This window comes from Trichechus manatus, unplaced genomic scaffold (assembly GCF_000243295.1).
Source record: "Trichechus manatus latirostris isolate Lorelei unplaced genomic scaffold, TriManLat1.0 scaffold00341, whole genome shotgun sequence".
Taxonomy (NCBI): Eukaryota; Metazoa; Chordata; class Mammalia; order Sirenia; family Trichechidae; genus Trichechus; species Trichechus manatus.
In genome coordinates, this window is record NW_004444277.1 from 182874 (window position 1) to 206133 (window position 23260).

Genomic DNA, 23260 nt, shown 5'->3' on the forward strand with positions numbered 1-23260 from the left:
CTCCTGGACAACTGGGGCTCTCACATCTCAGGGCCACTGACAAGAAGGCCTTCCCATGCCTGGCTTCTTCTTGTCACTCAGGACTCAGCTCAAGTGTCCCTTCCTGAGAGGTCTTCACTGACAACCTCATCGATAATAGCACCCGCCCTTGTCATTTTCTACTGTTTATGTGTTCATTTTCTTCAGAGCACTCATACCCTGCTTAAGGATTACTTTACTTGCTTATGGTTTCCCAGCCTAGGATGGAAGCTCCAGCGATCCTGCCTGATTTGTTCACTGTACTATGTCCCCAGTGCCTACGTCAGTGCCTCACCTATAAAGCACTGAGTAAGTATTACTTGGAAACCCTGGTGGACTAGTGGTTAAGAGCTATGGCTGCTAACCAAAAGGCAGGCAGTTCGAATCCACCAGGCATTCCTTGGAAACTCTATGGGCAGCTCTCTCGATGAGTCGGAATTGACTCCATGGCAATGGGTTTGGCTTTTTTTTGGAAGTATTACTTAAATGAGGGAAGTGTTACCAATCTGACACATGGGGGCAGAGATATTTAAAGCTGAGTGGCAGGAACAATTGACAACGATATTAGATATCAATGGATTCAAACATTTAAGAAGACCTTGCAGCTAATCTACAGTAGCGTTTTTCAAACTTGGAAGAGTACCAGAACCAACTAGAGAAACCGTTCAACATGTAGACACCTCCCACTCACCTTCCGGTTTTTGATTCAGCAGAGCTAGGGTAGGCCCACAAAGCTGTAATCTTAACAAGCACCCCTGACGATTGTGATGAAGTGGGCCATGGACCACATTTGGAAAAGTCATAACCTAAACAGCCAACATGTGTGTACCATTAATTCAATACCTATCATGCAGAGTTCTACGATATCTGGAGTGTTTCTGTTAATATAATTACTCAAAAGTACACTGGTCCTTCATTCCCACTTAAGACCACAGATGGCTTCCCTACATGGGATCATGCTAAACTCCACAATACTCCTGAGTGGTTGGGAGGACAGGGTATTATTGTCACATTGTACAGAAGAGGCTGGTGGAAGGGTAGTGACTTAACCTAAAGTGTCCCAGTGATGGGACCCTGATCTCTTCACTCTTGCTCCAGTAACTGTCTAGCAGACTCAGCATCACACTTGGTTCTTCTCTGTCAGCTCCTGTTTCTGAGCTCAGAGTCCACCCCCTTCACTGACGTTACACTAGGAGGGAGAGGAAGAGGATGAGAAAGCCCATGAAAGAGAGAGAAAAGTAAGAGGAGGGGAAGCACATGAAACAGATGGGGAAGAGGTGATGACTCTCTTGGCCTGTCCCCACTCAGTGAACTGGAAGCTGTGCAGGAGGCTCTTCCTATTCCCCGGCTCCATCAGACAACCCCCTCCAGCACACAGCAGTGACACTGAAGCTCACACACAGTGAAATGTGGGTTTACCCCTGCTTGCTGGTACATTTCCACCTATGCTCTCTGCTAGCCCTGCTATTATGCTAACGTCAGAAGCATGGCGTTCACAGAACCAAGGAGGCAAACGTGGAATGGGAAACCAACATTTGCTGAGGCCTACAGATGCCATACACAGTGGAGTTTTATTTTCAGACTTTTTCTCTTCAAATCCTCAAAGCAATGCTCTGGGGCAGGTCTCATTACTTCCCTTATAGATGGGGAAATAGGTTCAGAGAGCAAAGAACGTCCTCAAAGAACTCTAGGGAGGTGTCAAATGGACACAGAAACCAACTTGAAGGAGCTTCCACTGGCCACTTTGGAGACAAAATGAACACTAAAATAATTATAGTAATAGATGGTAAAACTATGAGTAAAACAGGAATCTATGAGCCTTACTGACGTAAGTAAGTACATACATGAATAGATAGGTATATGGATTGATAACAGAGAAGAGAAAGCTGTAGTCTAGAGTGGAATGCTAATTAGTAAATCTAGAATGAATTAGAAAAGCAACACCTGACAATTGTCATAGTAATAAGTGGTTCAGGCAAGAATCATAAATGGAGGCTCAGTCCTCACCGAATCTCACAGCAGTCATCCAGCCCCCATGGTATCTACGCTGGCCACGTAAACCCAGGAAAAACAAACAAGCCTGACTTGATTCCTAATATGGGCTAGAACTCTATGCTGCAGGGACACACACACACGTACATCCACACGCTCTCTCTCCTTGTCTCTCTCCAGCTGCAGAGAAACACACACACAGGCTCTCTCACCAGCTGCAGAGATGCACATACACGCACACATGCTCTCCTCCCCTCTCTCTCTCCACCCAAGACCCTCTCTCATCGCCCGCTCCCGTGGATGGAAGGCACCTCCAGGCCACCGCTGGGGCAGGACACCACACCACGCTCACTCGGGCCTGGCGGGACCACGACGGCCTGTCTCTCTCCCTGACGAGACAGCGGGGCACCGAGTCCCAAGGCGGGAAACAGGCAACATGGCTCTGGGACTCCTTGTCTCCCCACACCCAGGGCGAAGCACCCACCCACTCCGCTGAGTCCCAAACACCTGATGGCGGGAACCTACTCCTACCGGTCCTGTGCGTCTCTATTGAAAAGTCCTCACGGTCGCCATCTTCAAGTCGGTTTCTTCGGCAAGCGGGAAGCACTGGCTGCTCTGGACACCGGAAACGCCTCTGCTCAGCCTCCCCTCCTCCATCTTTCGCTGAAAGCAGAACACGTGTGCCCTTCAGACCCCCACCTGACAGAGCGTTCTAATTAGAGCAACTAGACAGGGACCCAGGCGATCGGCGGAAGTCGACCCAGTGTGGTGGAAGAAAGCATGTTCCTGTTGTCAGAAATCTTGTTTGCTTCGTAAAGAGACCAAAACCAAACCTTTTGCCATCAAGTCGATTCCGACTCATAGCGACGCTATAGGACAGAGTAGAACTGCCCCATAGGGTTTCCCAGGAGCAGCTGGTGGATTCCAACTGCCAACCTTTCGGTTAGCAGACGAGCTCAGTAAGGTGTCCCAGGGTTCCTGGAGATAAGCTAGCTCTCTGAGGGTGAGCATGTAAAAATCACACACCATGCAAAGCAGTGACCCATCTGTGGCAGAAACCTAAGAGACTGTCTACAATCACGTGACTGAATGGTCTAGGAACACCTACAAATGCCATGTAAGGAATGTCAGAGTTATTTGAGAGAGGCAGGCCTAGAATAGTAGAGTCATTTAGTAGGCAGAAACCCAGTCAACTGAACCATACAAATATTTGCCTAATTGCGCAGCTAAGGGTCTCACTTTATGCCTCAGAAAATGCCCTGACATAATATTAGGGTGTGAGAAGGAAGCCTGGTGAGTGAGCGTGTGAGTATACTGCATCCCATTTAAATGGGAAATGTGGGGCCGTGAGAACACCATACACTGCTGGGGGAGTACAAATTGGTACACCCTGTTTGAGAGCCATTTGACAACATCTCTTAGAGAAGAAAGTGAAGCCACAGTCAGCTGTAGCACTCTTAGGTATGGAGTCTAGAGCAGCATGACTAATAAGAGCCGGACAGTCACAAAGTCACTGATTCAGTAAATCTCAGGAGCACTATTTTCAGAGGAAAGAAAAGTTTCAATAAGTAATATATAAAGATATTACTTGCATACTTAGAGCTAAAATATGCAAAGAGACTATGTGTTTTGTTTAGGGATGTATTCACGGGCAGTAATACATGGAGCAAAGCATGGGAGTGGTAAACAACGAATTCTGGACAGTGGTTCCATCTGGGGGTGAGGTAGTCAGAGGTTACACAGGGGCATCCACTCTGTAGTGTTTTAATTCATGACCCTGGTTGTGTGTACATGTTTGCCTACTATAGTACTTACTATACCTTTTTAGGAACCCTGGTGGTTTAGTGGTTAAGAGCTATGGCTGTTAACCAAAAGGTTGCCAGTTTGAATCCACCAGTGGGACCTTAGAAACCCCACAGGGAAGTTCTACTCTGTCCTACAGGATTGCTGTGAGTTGGAATTGACTCAATGGCAATGGGTTGGGTTTTGGTTTTGATACCTTTTTAAAAGTCCAAAATAAAACATATTTTGCAAGAATAAAGCTCCAGTGGACTTTATCCCTGATGAACAAGTAATCCATTGTCCATTTAGAAAATGTAGAAAATGCAAATACCAGTATGAGTATATTCATAGCCTTTAATCCCACCATACAGGGTAAAAACTGCTTCCAGAGTGGTATATTTCCTCCCATTTTTATCTATACATGGTCTGCGCGTGCAAGCGCATGCACCACACAGACACAGACACATTGTATATATGCTGAATATGGATTTTATCTAAATAAAGCGTATTCATTTACTCTTGGAGTGTAACCACAAACTTAACACCTGAAAGCCACATGTATTTTTAGCTCACAGTCCTTGGGTCAGAAGTTAGGCACAACATGGCTGTGTTCTCTGCTCAAGGGTTCACAAGGCTGCAATCAAGGTGTTGGTGTCAGCTGGGCTGCATTCCCGTCTGGAGGCGCCAGGGAAAAATCGACTACCAAGATCATTCTTGTTGGCAGAATTCATTTCCTTGTGGCTGTAGGACTGCGGTCCCGTCAGCTGGTGAATGCTTTCGTCTCCTAGAGGCTGCTCCTATTCCTTGCCACGTAGACACTTCCATCTTCAAGTCAGCAAAGGTACGTTGAATCTTTCTTGTGCTTTGAATCTCTGACTTCCCCTCCTGTGAACAGCCAGAGACCTCTCTCTGCTTTTAAAGGGCTCACCTGATTAGGTCAGGCCCAACTGGTTAATCTCTGCTTTGCCATATAGTGTAACATAATTAGGGAAGTGATAATATCATCATAGCCACGGGTTCCACCCACACTCACAGGGGAAGGGGTCTATAAGGGCTAGGATCATGGGAGCTCATCTTAGAATTCTGCCTAAGACATGGAGCTTCAGACCCCCGAAAAAATGTCATGTAACCTTCAACTGATGATGTTCAGGTTTAGACTGAGTTTTCCGACCCAAAGCCCAGGCCACTGTTATACGGCATCATTGTGTTATGGCTGAGGCCAGCACAAGGGAAGTGACCCACCCAAGGTTCTCTAGTCAGGAATTCCAGTCTTCTATCCAGCATCCACTCTGTTCTGTCTCTTCTACCTAAGATTTAATGGGAAACTGCTGCTTCGGCATCAAACTAGATGGTAAACTAAGAGGACAGCGAAGCATATGCATTAGCAGAAAATGCTGTAGTGATTTTCTTCCCTTTCCCCACCTCCCACAAGTAATGCATCCCACAACTCAGAGCTGACACCAAAGCTCATAGGTTATGGGGACATATTTCGCCTCTTGCTGCTACCTTTGCAGACGATCTCTGTGGCAGTCATGCTGTTTGGTTTAGATGAAAGTCTTCTCCTCTCTGGGAGGGAGAAGGTAGGTGGACCAGGACTGACATCTGTTGAAGGCCTACTATGTGCCATTTGCACTTCTCAGCTTTTCTTACTTAACCCCCAGACAGCACTGGGTGGAAGGGGTCACGAGCCTTATTTTACAGATGATCATGCTCAGGCTCAAAGAGACTCAAGCTCCATCACTTGCCCTCCCCACAGCATACCCAGGAACTTCCTGTTTTGTGAAGACGATAGTTTCATACTTCCACAGTATTCACTCAACAACCCCCTTGTTGAGGAAGATGATGGTGGAGATGAAATCCTGTCCCTTGGGCCAAGAGGCCTAGCTGTGGAGTCAGATGGATCAGCTGGTCCCTGAGGTGGTGTGAGGGCACAGGCAGAAGCACAAGTGTGGCCCTCTCTGGAAAGATGATCCAGAGGGAAGCAAATGAACATTTACAAAACATCTATGAGCAAGAGGCACTATACATGTTATCGTCTTTAATCCTAACAGGTATTCAAGTTAACTGTTATTAACCCCATATTCAGATCAGGGTATGTGAGTTAGGAGATGGTTAAGTAAATCAAAGGAACAGCCTAGTAAACTGCTCCTGAGCTAAACCTGGAATTACTCATACGTTCACCTGTTGTGTCCTGAAGCCTCTCTTGCTGCAAATGATCTGATCACCCTGGGCACTGGCATTCAATCCTCTCCAGGGTATTGTTAAGTATCAGAGGTTGTGCTAGGCGCTGGGATAACAGAGGCAAAAACCTCGTGATTATTTGGTTAGTGATGTGTCCGCTATGTTTCAAGTGCCACTCAGAAAGGGACAGCAATGTAAGCCCCACCCCCTTATTTCATATCTGGATGGTTATTGTAATGACTCCCCACATCTACTCCCCACCCCCTTCTCGGTCATCCTCTCTCTACTTCACTGTGCACACAGTTGCCCAGGTCTGATCTCATCACCCAGATGCTCTCAGAGGCACCCCACCAAAGGGGTGATATTTTCCCAAAAGCGAAGATGAGAAGGCAAAAAGGGGTAGAAAATCAGGACGAAAGTAAATGGGGGAAAAAACCAAACCCATTGCCATCAAGTCACGTCCGACTCATAGTGACCCTATAGGGCAGAGTACAACTGCCCCATCGGGTTTCCAAGGAGCAGCTGGTCGATTTGAACTGCTGACCTTTTCGTTAGCAGCCAAACACTTAACCACTACGCCACCAGGGCTCCATAAGAATATAAGCATTTAAATGATGACAGGAGTGCTTCAATAGAGGGAAGATAAATGACTTATACCCAAAACTGACCTGCTAGAAGATCAACTCAAATCACAGGTCCTAAAATTGAGTCAGTAGTCACAAGCAGGTACGCGTTTTACCCAGTATCACATAGAAGAAAGGTAGTGGGTCAGGCACTAGGTTCAACATCTCCTTCCTTTCTCTCCATTGTCCTCGCCAGAAGACCCATCATCATGCTTTGTGCTTCTCTGGCAGCCACAAGAACAACCCAGACACCCACTTCACAGTCACACCTGATGTTAACTCTCCAAGAGGGGCCCCGAAAGGCTAACTAAGACATACTGACTCTATGGAAATGGGGTGATAACTTTTCCCCTGTCCCATCTGCAATAGACAACTCTGCCACACAGAAGTAGCACTGACTGTTATACACAATGTGAGTTTATTATCCTTCCTGTTGTTACATTTCCAGAAGCTCTTTAGGGCAGAGTTACACTGTTTAGGACCATGTAGGTTATATAAAAGTCATCTCCAAAGCAGAAGCTAGGAAGTGGGGAGGGAAGGAAACTAACCTTGGGACTGTTCTCTAAGCTAGGTATCAGGATTCCCTGTTATAATTCATTCCTTCCCCCAGGCATGCTCTACTAAGGCCATAGAGGTCAAATACATTTTCCAAGGATGCATACCTGGAAAAAGGCAGCATGGTGATTCTAACTCAAGGTTGTCAGACTCCAAAATCGGGTTCTACCTTGAATCTGTGCACACAGGTAATAACTGTGTTATAACATTTACCTTCCTCTAGAAAAGGATTTCTCAACTTTGGCACTATTGACGTTTTGGGCCAGACAGCTCTTTGTTGTAGGGGGCTGTCCAATGCATTGCAACATATTTACGAGCATCCCTAGCCTCTACCCACTACATACCAGTAGCATTCCTAGTTGTGACAACTAAAAATGTCTCCAGACATTGCAATTGTCCCCTTGAGGTGGCGTGCAAAATCTCCCCCATTTGAGAACCACTGCTCTAGATACACATTTCCGGTGGGTAGTTGAATATATGTGTCTGAAACCCAGGAGAAAGTTCTGAGATGAAGACATGCTTGCAGGTCTTGGCACATAATAGATACTCCATTAAATGTTTATTAAATAAATGCATATGGCATATAGAATAGAGAATTATCAGTCTTTTTTCATCCTTATATATTTCTCTAATTCTAGGGAGGATCATTCTGTAGAAACTGTATCAAATGTTGCATTTTCAACTCAACAGCCAAGGCACAGAGACACGAAGAAACTTGCCCAGGGTCATGCAGCTAATGTGTGGGAGTGAAGGATGAGATGGTTTGATTCTTCCTGATGCTCAAGGGCAGGAATGAGGAGTTTCAAACTCGCTCTCCTTTAGACCTTTGCTAAGTCATAACGGGAGATTCCTGGCCTGGTTTTGTGTCCGTCTTATCTCTAGAAGGGTGACCCCTCCTATTTGGTCTTCCCCAAGCTCTCTGTGCCTGAACCATCACCCTTGAAGTGGCATGGAGGTTCTCTTTATATACCACCTCTTCTCCTAGTCGTAGGGCCTTGGGCACAGACACACTGACACACTGATGGGCAGACGGAGAGAGTAAGTCCTGAGTGCTTGGCTAGGAGGCCAGCAGGATAGTGACCGCAGTCCACCTGTGCCCACTTTCAGCTTCGCTCAGGCGCACTACATCACAGCATCTGGCTTTCATCTTATGGCAGCAATGAGATTCATCTGCTGAGGTTCTAACCCATCACCTCCACCAATATGTGACAGGGAGGAATGTTCTGGAAATCACTGACACCACTCGTCCTTACACGCCTCTGCACAGAGAGACCCCAATTCAATGCCCAGAATGGAAGGCAAGGTTGTATTTGGATTCTCCTAAGAGGCCTGGCTCTAGGTCTTAAAGCTAAAACCCTCTGTGGTACTTCTGCCCTAGCTGACAAAGACTGATCATGCTGAACACCTGACTGCATGCTTATGGTCAGGTTCTTCTTTTACCTGGCTGAAATCACTCATTTTTTGCAAAAAGGGGCTTTCTCTAAGTTGGGCCTCACTGTTAGTAGACATTTTGGTATATTTGTCTCCAGTATATATTCTGGTATATTTGTGTATATGACACACACATATATTTATATATATATATATATGTATTAAATACACCATTAAGGATGTGAAATTTCAACCAACACAATGGGAAAAAAATGCCTGTAAATCATCTATCTGATAAGGGACTTGTATCAGTATATAAAAACAGCCCTTAATATTCAATTAAAAAAATGAATAATCCAATTTTAAAAATGAACAAATGATGTGAACAGACATTTCTCCAAAGATGTAGAAATGGACAATAAGCACACAAACAGAGCCGCAGTATCATTAGCTATCAGGGAAAGCAAATGATACTACTGCAGGGAACTGCCACGATAAAATCACAATGAGATACCAGTTTACAGTCACTAGGATGGCTCTAATCAAAACGACAGATAATAACAAGTGTTGGCAAGGATGTGGAGTAATTAGAACCCAAAAGCATGTGAAATAGTGCAGCCCCTTTGGGAAGCTGTTGGGCAGTTCCTCAAATGGTTAAATGTGAAGTTGCAATATCACACAGCAATTCCACTCTTAGATATTTATCTAGGAGAAATGAAAACACATGTACACATAAAACTTGTACACCATTGTTTTTCCCAGTATTATTCATGATAGCAAAAATGTGGAAACAACCCAAATGTCCATCAATGGATGAATGGTTAAACAAAATGTGGTGTATACCATACCATGGAATATTACCAGCCATAAAAAGGAATGAAGTACTGATAGATGCTATAGAACAGATAAACCTCAAAAACATTATGCTATTATCCCCTCCTCACCCACTACCCCAAGCCCTGTGATCCCACCTCCTCACCTTGCAGACTGGTAACTTCTTGTAGGCTTCAATGCCAAAGATAATGGGTAGGGGTGCCTCATGGTCCTCCTGGGGGAGGGAAGAGGATGCCAGCAGTGCAGACCAGGGGGGTGTAACTGAATGGTCAAGGAGGACGGACCCAGGTGAGAGGGAGGGTCAGAGGTCAGAGTAAAAGGGCCTTGGAAATTTCATGAGCAAGACTATCATGGGGTCTTCACCAGGGGATCCCAGAAGCTGGTGGAGAGCTGTGGAGAAGGTCTGTAGCCTCTGTCAGAGTCCCTCATGGGTCTGTTCCCCCATGAGGATTAGGGGCTGGATCCTAAAATCTAACCTGGGCAAGATCTAAGGGATTCAGGGGAGGTTGCGAGCGCTGTTTGTACCAGCGAGAGGAGTCAGGGATAAAGGAAGACACTTACCAGGCATAATAACTTGGGGAACAATTCCAGGATGGAGCTGTCAATTATCAAGACAGAACAGAAAAGCGAGTAACGACAGAGCTGGCCAGCCTCATGGAACCAAGCACTCCTACGCAGGAACACAGCCAGTTGTGTCCCACCTGTACTCCAGTGCCACCACCCCTCCAGGACTTTGGGCACCTCCCCCATGGACTCACCCAGAGAGAGACCTAGTGGGCGCTCTCTCAATACCTCTCTCCCCCTCTCCTTCCTCCTGGGAAGCTCCCACAGGAAGGCCCTCACCCCCTTCTCCAGTGACACAGAAGTAACATGTGGAGCCCAGGCTCCAGGGATTCCTTCCCCTCCTTGCCTCACTTACCTCCCTCCAAGTCCCCAGGGAAGGCTCTGGAGGGAGGAGGGAATGGGGTGGGTCCCAGGGCTCTGCTCCCTCACCAGGTTCCCAGTACTCTCCCAGGCCTGGCCCTGGACAAGACCAGGACAATCCCAGGGATGGCTCCAGATGCCAGGGAGGAAGATGAGTGAGGCAGACTCAGGAGGCAGGGAGGGGATAAGGGCAGAAAGGGAGTGCAGGTAGGGAGGGGATACAGAGGGGAGTGGAGACTAAAGAGAAAGAGAAAGCCAAGGAAAGGCTAGCGGAAGAAGTTTATGTGGGTGGTGGTTATTAGGGAGAAAGGAGGGAAGAAAGGGGAAATGGCTCCCCTGCTGCTGCCCTGTCCTTCATCTGCCCCTGGCTGGCCCTGGGGCTTAGGTAGGAATGGAAAACTGGTACTTGTTGGGGTGGGGCCCATTGGCCTTCGTCACCTGTGCGATGCCATATGAGCTGGGCATGGGAAACAGAGCAGCCAGTGGGGCAGGAGGCCTTCTCAAGGAGTAAAGGTTCAGGTAACCTGCTTCCGACTCAGGGAACCCAGGTTTCTCCCCCAGGAGGGCCCAGCTCCTTCACTGGGCCAGAGGAACAGATGTCATGATACAGCTGCCCCTGGGACTTGACCCACAGCATGGGGCAGGAAAGCACCAATGCCGGTCAGGGGACCCTTTCGGAGCAAGAAGGAGAGGGCCCATCACAGGACTGGGAGGGAAGTCCCATCTCAGCTCAGGCAGGAAGGCCTGTCTCAGCAGGAGGCCCTGGTCAGGAGAAACCTTCACAGTCCCAGGCACCAGGATCTGGCTCAAGGCAGCGCCAGTGGGGGAGCAGAGCACAGTCTGGACACCCCTGGTCCTTGGGAGGAAGGGGGAGCCCTGCTTCCTGAAGCACATTCGAGGAGGCTATGCCAGAGTTGGCTGGGTGCACAGATGCGGGAAACAGGCCCCAGCCCCTGGGGAGCAGTGAGCAGACCAGAGGAAGGCAGGGAGACCTCTAAGCACAGGTGAGAGACAGAGAGGAGAGGGCAGGGCACATGGTCCTCCCAGAGGACCGGGACTGCAGCCTCCTGCAGACGGGCACTGTCAGGGGCAGCTCAGGCTGCCAGGGGGCAACAGAGGGCACAACTGACCTTTATGTTGGTGGACTTATCTGGGAGGTTGGTGCACAGAGGGTTTCTGTCCTCACACATCTCTTCTGGCTCCAGCCCCTTCACCTTGTCCAACTCCCCTTCAGACTTCATCTGTAATTATGACAAGGAAACATGAGTCAGGGAGACAGCCAGTAAGGCCCTGCACCTCAGAACAACCCTCCCCCACAAATCACCTTGCTTACCTCTTTTCATCACCCTAATGAGCCTGACCACCTTCAGTGCAAATCACTCTGGCTATGACTTCTCAACTCATTTTTGGAGAGGTTCAGGCTCTTAATGATGGGGGCCTCCACATGGTGTCGGGCAGGCCAACCAGCTGGTAGGGTGTGTTGTTGCTCGAGTTGAAGGACAAAAGCTGTGATGAGGGAAGAACTACACTGAAGGTCCAAAAGTTGATATCTGGGACAAATGTGCCCTCTATCCCAACTGTCCCACCCTCCCCCTCAGCACTGGGTCTAAGGCCTCACCTTTGGCATGTTCTCTTCATGGATATGCAGGGAGGCAGCCATGCAGTTTCTAAGATTTGACCCCATTTCAATATCATGGGTCATCGTATCTTCAGGAAGCCAAGAGGAGGGAATCAGAAGGATGAGAGGGACCCGGCTGGACCAGCCCCAGCACCAACACCTCCCGAAGTTGTCCTCTAACACTCCCTCCCAGAAAGGGTCCTCTGCCTGCACCTGCCCTAGAATTACTGCTGTCAGTCATACCTGGGTCTGAATGGAGTCTCTGGAGGTCAAAACTTGTTGGGGGAATTCATATCCTTTGTTCTTGGTCTTCTGCAGAGACAGAGACGGAGGGCAGTGGCTCTGAAATCAAGGTGGTGGAGGTGGAAATTGGTGAGGGAAAAAGCGGTGGGTCTGGGTGTGGGTGCACATGTCTTGAGTCTGCATTACCTTTATGAGTTTCTCTTTTGTTGACTTTAGCTCCATCTGCACAGAGTTGGGTACAGTAGCGGGGCTGACAAAGATAGATATCTGCAGAGAAGATAGATAAGAGAGTTTGGGTAAGTACCAGGAACTCTGAAACCCAAGATCAAGCAAAACCCATCCACCAGCCCGCCCTCCTGCCCCTAGCTAGCCTTGACCATGTCCTGACACACACACTATCGTTTTCTTCATCCCAAATCTTGTTGCGGACGTTCTTCAACTCGAAGGCAATGCTGGCATTCTCGCCAAAGAACTGGACCTGCATTTTCTCATAGTGAAACTTCAGGTGGAAGGGCAAGAGAAATACAATATGAGGCCAGAGTTCCTACTCAGCCTGGCCCCTCCACCCGCCCTGGGCCTACTCAGCTGCCTCCCTGTCCTCTCTTACCTTGATCAGGTTGAAGGGGACACTACATTGGCTCTGGATCAAATTCAGCAGCAACTTCTCATCCTATTTTATATCAAATGGAAACTAGGATCAAAGGAAAGAATGGGAGAGGAGATTGACATGATGGAAATAAAGCTTAAAGAGAGTGCCAACCATGTGTTCCTTTCAGATCTTTTACCAAGCTTAAAAATAATTTCTAAACATAGGTCAGTGTCCATTATTTCTAACTTTTGTACCAAACGTGGGTTTGCTAAATACCCTTTCTTTCCATTCAAACATCTTCCTCCAAATAATCAACTTAGGATCTTTAACATGATCTTCCCTTTATAAGGTTCCAGGAGATTCTACTTAATGCAGATCCAGCCTGCCCCTCTGACAAGGACTCCAGAGACTCGACCACATCCCTGTCCCCTCCTCCAACCCCTAAGTTTGAGCCAAACTGAGCCATGCGGTGGGGAGTTGCTCCATCTCCTTGTGAGCAGTTCCCACCTTTGCCTTTAGACAAACTTCCATTCTCCCCGCCTTCAGCCTGTTCTCTTTTTATTACTTCTCCCAGCCTACCTTAAGACCAATGGAGGCTGTTTACACCTAGTAAGAAAAAGGAGAAATTACCAACTCCCTGTGCCCCAGCAAAGTACCTAGTGTCTCCAGGAGATCGGCACAGCTCCACCCAACCTGTGTCTCCTGCATATTAGTGAATTTTGCCAGGACACTCACTGTGACCTTGAACCAGCTCCTGGAGGTCCCATCATGCCCGCTCTCCTCCAATGGAAATCCTATGGGGCAGTTCTACTCTGTCCTACAGGGTCATTATGAGTAGGAATCTACTTGATGGCAATGTACCTGGATTTATATATACATACATATATATCTCTTGGAGGTCAGAGGATAAGAAATATGACCCCTCTCCTCACAAACATGAAAATATACCACTGCTCCCCACACACATGCAGATAATTTTCAATACATTTTAAGAGCTCCCACAGACTTCTGAGCTGACAACACCTATGCTAAGATTACTCAGGATGCTCTTCACAGAGGTTCCTAGCATAAATGATGGGATATAAGTGAGGGGGCACCAGGGTGATTTTGGACTGTCAGACAGTGACCCATCAGCAAGACTAAGCTCTTCCTATGTGCCACGGATGTGAGAAGGTCAGGGGTGAGGTGCAAGATAGTAGAAAAGGTCCAGGGAGACTTCCATTGGGCACTGTGAATAAGGGCAGAAAGCAGGCAGGACTTCTTCACCAGGCTTCTTGGAATCCTCCACCACAGCAGTGTAGAAGGGACCCTGTTCTGGTTTCCAGTATAGGAACAGAGCTCCCATCTAGGCTGAAAGGTGAGTCACTAGGTGGGAATCTGGGAATGAAGTGAGGGAATAATTCAATGGCATCTACTAAGATCACCAGCTCAGTCATCTGTCCACGTATATTTTTGGAGTAAGCAACAGAGTCAGGTGCCTGAAGGAGGGAATGAGATGCTCTGAAATATGGGAGGTGTGGGGGAGCAGCACCTTCCCCACCTCTTGACAGGGCAGAGAGAATCAGACCATCTCTGCAGCCCTCAACCTGCCTTGGCATCACAGCTCTTCCTTTGCTTAGATCTTCAAAACATCAATAGTAATAGTCATTAAATTTCAGCAGGTGACTTCAGCAGTCAGCAAACGCTTTTCCATATTTGATTAATGTGGTTTATAATAATATAAAAGTGTTTATTTAAAAAACTTGAAATTTCTCCCAGAAGGAAAAAAAAGTGGATCATTTACATAAAATGGCCAACATCTAAAACTGGAATTCTCTCTAAATATTTACTTCACGTATCATTTTTAAAATACTGGTTGTTTCAGAGAGATTACCTTTTTTCATACATATCTGAAACATGCTAGTATGTTTCCAAAGTGATCATGTTTGGAACCCAGAGAAAATATTTTCTTCATAGTACAGGTGAACATAAACAATGAGATTTTCTGCTTCCTCAAGTTGAAGCATTTCTTTTCAGAAATGAAATTTTTTCAAGAGCAGGGACAAGATGGCGGAGTAGTCAGACGCTTCCTGTGGTCCCTCTTACAACGAAGACCCAAAAAAACAAGTGAATCGATTATATATGACAATTTAGGAGCCCTGAAGATCAAAGGTAAAGTTGAGGAATCAGACTGAGTGGCAGGGGGAGGGAGACATAGTTTGGAAGCAGCAAGGTGTTGCCAGACCTGACCCAGCGGGAACTGGCACCTTATAGGCTGGATGGGATGGCGTGCACAGTGAGGCAAGCAGTGGTGCTCAGGACGCATTTTCCACATCGGGAGAGACAAGCAGCAGTGGAGAGTCAGCTCAACCCTCCAGAACCAGAGAAAGCGACGCTCAATTGGCAAAAGATAAGTACATGCATCTAATCCATCGCATGGATCAAAAAACACCCTTTTTGGGAAGAACCTCTCTCCCATTTACCTGCCTCTTCCCCACTCTGCACCAGGTCCCCAGCTGGCTTCAGCAACTGCTGGATCCCCTGGGCTGGAAGTAGGACTCATCACACACCCTGAGCCATTATCCCAGTCTTGGAGAGGGGGATAACAAACAAGAAAAAAAATAATCTGCTAGCTCCCAAGCCCGGAATTCAGGACAGGCACAGCTCCTTTGCCTACACAAAAGCAGAAGGGGTCCACAGACTTTGAATGCCTTTCACCCCTGCGTATACACGTGTGGGACCATTTCAACAGCATAGGCCATCTAGCACAATACAACAGAGTATATACCTGAAACCTAAATTCAACTGTATCAGCTATATGATGGAGTGGCAGGTTCGTGACATTTGACACCGCTCTGCCCGTTAAGCAGGGTTCTCACCTACCTACATCAGGGGCCTGAGGACTGGTGTCTCCACCCATGCCACCTAGCCACTTGTGACAGGGGTCCAAGAATAAGTGGCGCCTCTCAGTCCTTACAGCCAACAGCATTGGATACCCATAGTCCAGATGTAAAACCCACCCACCTACACACTCTAGGGAACAGGGACATGCTTTCCTCCCAGACACTCAGGGGCAGCCGTCAGTCCCCTGCCTTGCTCAGCACATGGCCCCCTAATGCAGCCAGATACCTGTGCCTACTCCAATCATCCCTGCCCATCTAGGACTGTAGGTGAGAGCCTGCACCACACACTTAGTGACCAACTACCTGGACACATGAGCTGAATCCATACAAGAAAAGTAAATGGACTCCTGGGCTCACATACCTAGTAACATATCTAACCACCTGGTGACAAGATGTTAGGGCTTTAAACGCACCAATAATCAAACTAGCTCAAACAAGCAGCGTATTTGGGTATAACAAAACAAAATAATAAATAAATAAATATAATAACTTACTGATGGCTCAGAGACAACAGTCAATGTAAAATCACATGAGGCAGACCATGATGGCTGCAGCAAGCTCCCAAAACAAAGAATCAAGAAATCTTCTGGAGGAAGAGAATTTCTTAGAATTACCTGAGGTAGAATACAAAAGATTAATATACAGAACGCTTCAAGATATCAGGAAGGAGATCAGCCAAAATGCGGAACAAGCCAAGGAACACACAGACAAAGCAATACAGAAAATTAAGATTACAGAAGAGCATAATGACAAATTTAACAGGCTGCAAGAATCCATAGACAGACAGTAAACAGAAATCCAGAAGATTAACAATAAAATTTGAGAATTAGACAATTCAATTGAAAGTCACAAGAGCAAAACTGAGGCAATGGAGGTCAGAATTAGTAAGACTGAAGATAAAGCACTTGACACCAACTTATTTGAGGAAAAATCAGGTGAAAGAATTTTTTAAAAAATGAGGAAACTCTAAGAATTATGTGGGACTCTATCAAGAGGAATAACCTACAAGTGACTGGAGTACCAGAACTGGGAGGGGGGAATAACAGAAAATACAGAGAGAATTCTTGAAGATTTGTTGGCAGAAAACTTCCCTATATCGTTAAAGATGAGAAGATATCTATCCAAGATACTCATCGAACCTCACACAAGGTAGATCCCAAAAGAAAGTCACCAAGACATATTATAATCAAGCTTGCCAAAACTAAAGACAAAGAGAGAATTTTAAGAGCAGCTAGGGATAAACGAAAAGTCATCTACAAAAGAGAGTCAATAAGACTAAGCTCAGACTACTCAGCAGAAACCATGCAGGCAAGAAGGCAATGGGATGACATATATAAAGCCTGGAAGGAAAAAAGATCTCCAGGCAAGAATTATATACCCAGCAAAACTTTCTCTCAAATATGATGGCAAAATTAGGACATTTCCTGATAAACAGAAGTTTAGGGAATTTGTAAAAACCAAACCAAAAATACAAGAAATACTAAAGGGAGGCCTCTGGTTAGAAAATCAATAATATCAGATAACAACCCAAGACTAGAACACAGGACAGATCAACCAAATATCAATCCAGATAGGGAAGTCACAAAAATAAATCAAAGATAAAACACTAAATAGCAAAACAGACATCAATATGTAAAAGAGGACAACATTAAAAAAATAAAGAGAGATAAAAAAAATGCAGTCACAGAACTTTCATATGGAGAGGAAGTCAAGGTAATATAAAGAAATAAAATATAGGTTTAAACTTAGAAAAATAGGGGCAAATATTAAGGTAACCACAAAGGAAACTAACAATCCTACACATCAAAATAAAAAACAAGAAAAACATACTCAGCAAATACAAAATCAACAACAGTGAAAAAGACGAAAAGAAAATACATAAAGAAAAATGACTCAGCACAGAAAATTAAGTGGGACAAAGACACTGTCAATAACACACACAAAAAAAATACATAAAAATGACAGCACTAAACTCATACCTATCAATAATCACGCTGAATGTAAATGGACTAAATGAACCAGTGAAGAGACAGAGTGGAAGAATGGATAAAAAAAACATGATCCATCTATATTCTTCCTACAAGAGACACACTTAGACTTAAAGACACAACCAAACTAAAACTCAAAGGCTGGAAAAAATATATCAAGCAAACAATAATCAAAAAAGAGCAGGAGTGGCTATATTAATCTCTGACAAAATAGATTCTAAAGCAAAATCCACCATAAAGGATGAAGAAAGACACTATATAATGATTAAAGGGTCAATATACCAGGAGGACATAGCCATAATAAATATTTATGCACCCAAAGACAGGGCTCCAAAATACATAAAACAAACTCTAACAGCATTGAAAAGAGAGACAGACAGCTCCACAATAATAGTAGCAGACATCAACACAACACTTTCCATGAAGGACAGAACATCCAGAAAGAAGCTCAATAAAGACACGAAAGATCAAAATGCCACAATCAAACAACTTGATCTTGTAGACATATACAGAACACTCCACCCAACAGCAGCCAAGTATACTTTCTTTTCCAATGTACATGGAACATTCTCCAGAATAGACCAAATATTAGGCCATAACGCAAGCCTTAACAGAATCCAAAGCATCTTTTTTGACCATAAAGCCATAAAAGTGGAAATCAATAACGGAAAAAGCAAGGAAAAAAAATCAAACACATGGAAACTGAACAACCCCTTGCTCAAAAACTACTGGGTTACCAAAAATTAAGGATGGAATAAAGAAATTCACAGAATCAAATGATAAAGAAAACACATCTTACCAGAACCTTTCACAGCAAAAGCAGTGCTCAGAGGATAATTTATAGCAATAAATGCACACATCCAAAAAGAAGAAAGAGCCAAAATCAAAACATTAATCCTCCAACTCAAACAAATAGAAAGAGAGCAGCAAAAGAAGCCCTCAGACACCAGAAGAAAGCAAATAATAAAAATTAGAGCAGAATTAAATGAAATAGACAACAGAAAAACAACTGAAAGAGTTAACAAGACCAAAAGCTGGTTCTCTGAAAAGATCAACAAAATCAATAACCCTTTGGCCAAACCGACAGTAGAAAAACAGGAGAGGAAGCAAATAACCCGAATAAGAAATGAGATGGGTGACAGCACAACAGACCCAACTGAAATTCAAAGAATCATTACAGAACACTATGAAAAATTTTACTCCAACAAATTTGAAAACCTAGAGGAAACTGACAAATTTCTAGAAACACACTACCGACCTCAATTAACATAAACAGAGGTAGAACAACTAAATAAACCTATAACAAAAGAAGAGATTGAAAAGGTAATTTAAAAACTCCCAACAACAACAACAACAACAACAAAAAAGCCCTGACTCTGACGGTTTCACTGGAGAATTCTACCAAACTTTCAGAGAAGAGTTAAAATCACTACTACTAAAGGTATTTCAGAGCATAGAAAAGGATGGAATACTCCCAAACTCATTCTATGAAGCCAGCATAACCCTGATACCAAAACCAGGTAAAGACACCACAAAAAAAGAAAATTACAGACCAATATTCCTCATGAACATAGACACAAAAATCCTCAACAAAATTCTAGCCAATAGAATTCAACAACATATCAAAAAAATAATTCAACATGACCAAGTGGGATTCATACCAGGTATGCAGGGATGGTTCAACATTAGAAAAACAATCAATGTAATCCATCACATAAATAAAACAAAAGACAAGAACCACATGATCTTATCAATTGATGCAGAAAAGGCATTTGACAAAGTCCAACACCCATTCATGATAAAAAAAAAAAAACTCTCAGCAAAATAGGAATAGAAGAGAAATTCCTCAACATAATTAAGAACATTTACACAAAGCCAACAGCTAACATCATCCTAAATGGAGAGAGTCTGAAAGCATTCCCCTTGAAAATGGGAACCAGACAAGGATGCCCTTTATCACCACTCTTATTGAACACTGTGCTGGAGGTCCTAGTCAGAGCAATTAGGCTAGAAAAAGAAATAAATGGCATCCAAGCTGGTAAGGAAGAAATAACAGTATTTCTATTTGCAGATGATATGATCTTATACACAGAAAACCCCAAAGAATCCACAAGAAAACTACTGGAACTAATAGAAGATTTCAGCAAAGTATCAGGATATAAGATAAACATACAAAAATCAGTTGGATTCCTCTACACCAACAAAGAGAACTTCAAAGAGGAAATCACAAAATTAATACCATTTACAATAGCTCCCAAGAAGATCAAATACTTAGGAATAAATCTAACCAGAGATGTAAAAGACCTATACAATGAAAACTACAAGACACTACTGCAAGAAACCAAAAGACCTGCATAAGTAGAAAAACATACCTTGCTCATGGATAGGAAGACTCAACATTGTGAAAATGTCAATTCTACCCAAAGCGATCTACAGATACAATGCAATCCCGATCCAAATTCCAACGGCATTTTTTAATGAGATGGAGAAACGAATCACCAACTTCATGTGGAAAAGGAAGAGGCCCCAGATAAGTAAAGCATTACTCAAGAAGAAAAACAAAGTGGGAGGTCTCACACTACCTGATTTTAGAATCTCTTATACCTCCACAGTAGCCAAAATAGCCTGGTACTGGTACAACAACAGATACATAGACCAATGGAACTGAATTGAGAATCCAGATGTAAATTCATCTACCTATGAGCAGCTGATATTTGACAAAGGCCCAAGTCCCTTAAATGGGGAAAAGACAGTCTCTTTAACAAATGGTGCTGGCACAACTGGATATCCATCTGCAAAAAACTGAAACAAGACCCATAGCTCACACCATGCACAAGAACTAACTCCAAATGGATCAAAGACCTAAATATAAAATCAAAAATGATAAAGATCATGGAAGAAAAAATAGGGACAACGCTGGAAGCGTTTGTCAACCCAAAACTAAAACAATTCCCAAGTCCAACTCTTCAGACAAAGATTAGACTGGACCGTGGGACATAAAATGATACTCGTGAAGAGTGTGCTTCTTAGCTCAAGTAGATACATGAGACTAAATTGGCAGCTCCTATCTGGAGCTGAGACGAGAAGGCAAAAAGGGACAGGAGCAGGTTGAATGGACATGGGAAACCCAGGAAGGAAAGAAGTGTGCTGTCACATTATAGGGAGAGCAACTAGAGTCACATAATGAGTGTATAAATATTTGTATGAGAAACTAACTTAAACTGTAAACTTTCACTTAAAGCAAAATAAAAAAAAGAAAAGCAGAAATGAAATTTTTCTAGTTTTTTTAAATTTTTTGAGGCATGCTAATTTAAAAAAAGAAATTATTAGGAAAGATATATACAGCCCACTGCGCTTCCCTGACTTCCTTTCCGACAATTCCTCTTTGCCCTCCCCACCCCAGCCCTCATTCTAAATTTCCTAGAAGGGTGTGACTACAGGGGACATAGTGGACATTGGTGGCTGTGCGTGTGCAGGGTGTATATGGTGTGTGGGGGGAACACGTGGCCAGGGAGAATAGGAGAGAAAGCAGAGAAGGCCAAGGCCTGGGGCGGGGGGCGGGGGCGCAGAACCTCCTTGGTAACCAAAGCGCAAACTCCATGCGCAGGGCGGTGATGCCACTTGTGGCCCCTGGGATTGGAGAGAACTGAGATGAGTGACAGCGGCACCGCGCAAGGAGGGGTGGAGGGAGGTGTCTGCGTGTGTGTGTGGCGGGGTGGGGAGTTCGGGGGTCCTGTTGCACTGCCGGTCCCCAGGGGGAAGGGGAGGGCGAGCTCGGCGGTGACGCGCAGCCCTCACGTGACCGGGAGCTGCAGAGCGGCGGAGCCTCCGGTGCAGTCGTCACTCCAGTCTGGGTACCAGCTCCCCGCTGCCCGGCGCACGGCGGACTGGCATCGGGCCCGGGCAAACCGCAGCAGGTAAGGCCGGGGGCCCGCGCGCCTCGCCAACCGCAGTCGCCCGCTGAGCTTGCGGCGGGCGCTGGGGAACAGCGCGGCGAGTCCCGGCCAGCTTTCCCCACACCCGGCCTTCTTGGGAACAGAAATGGTGGCCCCCGGGGGTGGGGGGGGCGCAGGAGTGGCTGGGCTTCCGGCGAGGGCAGCAGAGCAACTAAGAGAGCGCTGGGAAATCATCCTCAAGTCCCCAAAGGAAAAACGGCGAACACCGCGGGGGACGGGACCGCTAGGGGGGCGGGAGGCGGCGGGCGGGGAACCCGGGGCCGAGGGGCCGAGGTGGTGGCAGGGCTGCGCCGAGCTTGGCCACAGCAGCCTCCCTCACCCCGCCCCCCGCCGTCTGCAGGTCTGAGGGTCACGGCTGCGCACTTGGCGGTGAGGATCGGGAGGAGGAGGAGGAGACTGCCAGGATAGGCCCAGGTCGGTGCGAGGGACCGTGGGGGAGGGGTGGGGGGGGCAGAGCCCAGACTGAGACCCTTTTTACATCTCCCCCACCCCGCCCTGTCCTCCATTTTAGTACCTGCAAAGGCCTGGTGTTGCAGCGGCAGGAAAAATGGTGGGCTTGGGGAGGGAGGGGAGAGGACTGGGAGCCCCGTAGAGGGCGTGCGAGCCCTTTCAGGTGGGAAAAATGAAATTTAAAAAACTTTGAATATCTAGGGCTCTGAATCTTGAAAAGTGCTCAGTAGAGTCTCTGTCCTTGGTGCTGATCTGTCCACGAAGCATTCAGTTCCTTCTCTCGCGGTTGTCTCACAGGAATAATGGAGTCCAAAGAGAAACAAGCAGGAAAAAATCTGAATGTGGAAAATGCCCTCCAGGAAAATGAAGAAAAGGACGAAAAGGAGCAAGACGCTAACAAAGCAGAGCCCTTGGCACTCCCTTTGGAAGCTGGTGAATACTGTGTGCCTAGAGGAAGCCATAGGCAACTCCGAGTTAGGCAGCCCATCCTGCAGTATAGATGGGACATGATTCAGAGGCTTGGAGAGCCACAGGCAAGGATGAGAGAAGAGAATGTAGAAAGGATTGGGGAGGAGGTGAGACAGCTGATGGAAAAACTGAGGGGAAAGCAATTGAGTCATAGTCTGCGGGCAGTTAGCACTGACCCCCCTCACCATGACCATCACGATGAGTTTTGCCTTATGCCATGAATTCTGATGTTAATAGGTAGACCCCTGCTTCCTAAACTTACGTGTGTAAGGCACCTTTGTTGTAAACCTTTCGATGCTGCTTGTTTCTGATGGGTCTCCTATTACCAGCTTCTAACTGAATGTCGTGTTTTTGACCCAGTCTGTAAGTTTCTGTCAGCAGGGGAGTTTTACCTATTGCCTGGAAACATGCTCATTATATATTGTGAAGTTAATAAAGCAGTTTAAAAAAGCAGTCTGTATTCTTTTCTATTTTAAAACTTACATTCATATATTTAATATATGAACAGAAAAATGCTGAAATTAGATATACCAAAGGATTAACACGGGGGCTCATTTCTAAGAGATGGATTGATGTGTTTCCTTTTTTATTATCTGTAGTTTGAGAATAAATGACCTTTTTATGACCTTATAAAAGCAGTAGGGTCACTTAATAAATCCTTTGTCACCAAATTTTAATATCTTAGCCATATGAATAAAACGAGGAATTCTTTATAAATTGGGAACTATATGTGCTTCACAGAAGTTTGAAATGAAATTATGAATATGTAACCTGTCTTTACCTGCC

At 45.5% G+C, this 23260-nt stretch overlaps 2 protein-coding genes and 1 pseudogene across 2 annotated transcripts in view; 1 reads left to right on the plus strand and 2 right to left on the minus strand.

Moving 5' to 3' along the window:
• LOC101341638 (nuclear RNA export factor 3) overlaps positions 1-11982 on the minus strand; it is a 183183-nt gene extending 171201 nt beyond the window's left edge. The window contains exons 1-3 of the mRNA XM_023725651.1: positions 11899-11982; positions 11411-11521; positions 9494-9570 (exon numbers count right to left, since the gene is read on the minus strand). Of these exons, the coding sequence (XP_023581419.1) occupies positions 9494-9570; positions 11411-11521; positions 11899-11982 (272 nt within the window). The remainder of the gene's footprint in view (positions 1-9493; positions 9571-11410; positions 11522-11898) is intronic.
• Positions 11983-12135: 153 nt separating this feature from the next.
• Positions 12136-14628, minus strand: LOC111819274 (nuclear RNA export factor 3-like; annotated as a pseudogene).
• A 7638-nt stretch (positions 14629-22266) lies between these two features.
• On the plus strand, positions 22267-22918 carry LOC101340619 (protein BEX1). The gene has a single exon (XM_023725653.1). It carries the CDS (start codon positions 22309-22311, stop codon positions 22693-22695), a length of 387 nt encoding a protein of 128 aa, XP_023581421.1. The 5' UTR covers positions 22267-22308; the 3' UTR covers positions 22696-22918.
• The last annotated feature ends 342 nt before the right edge of the window (positions 22919-23260 follow it).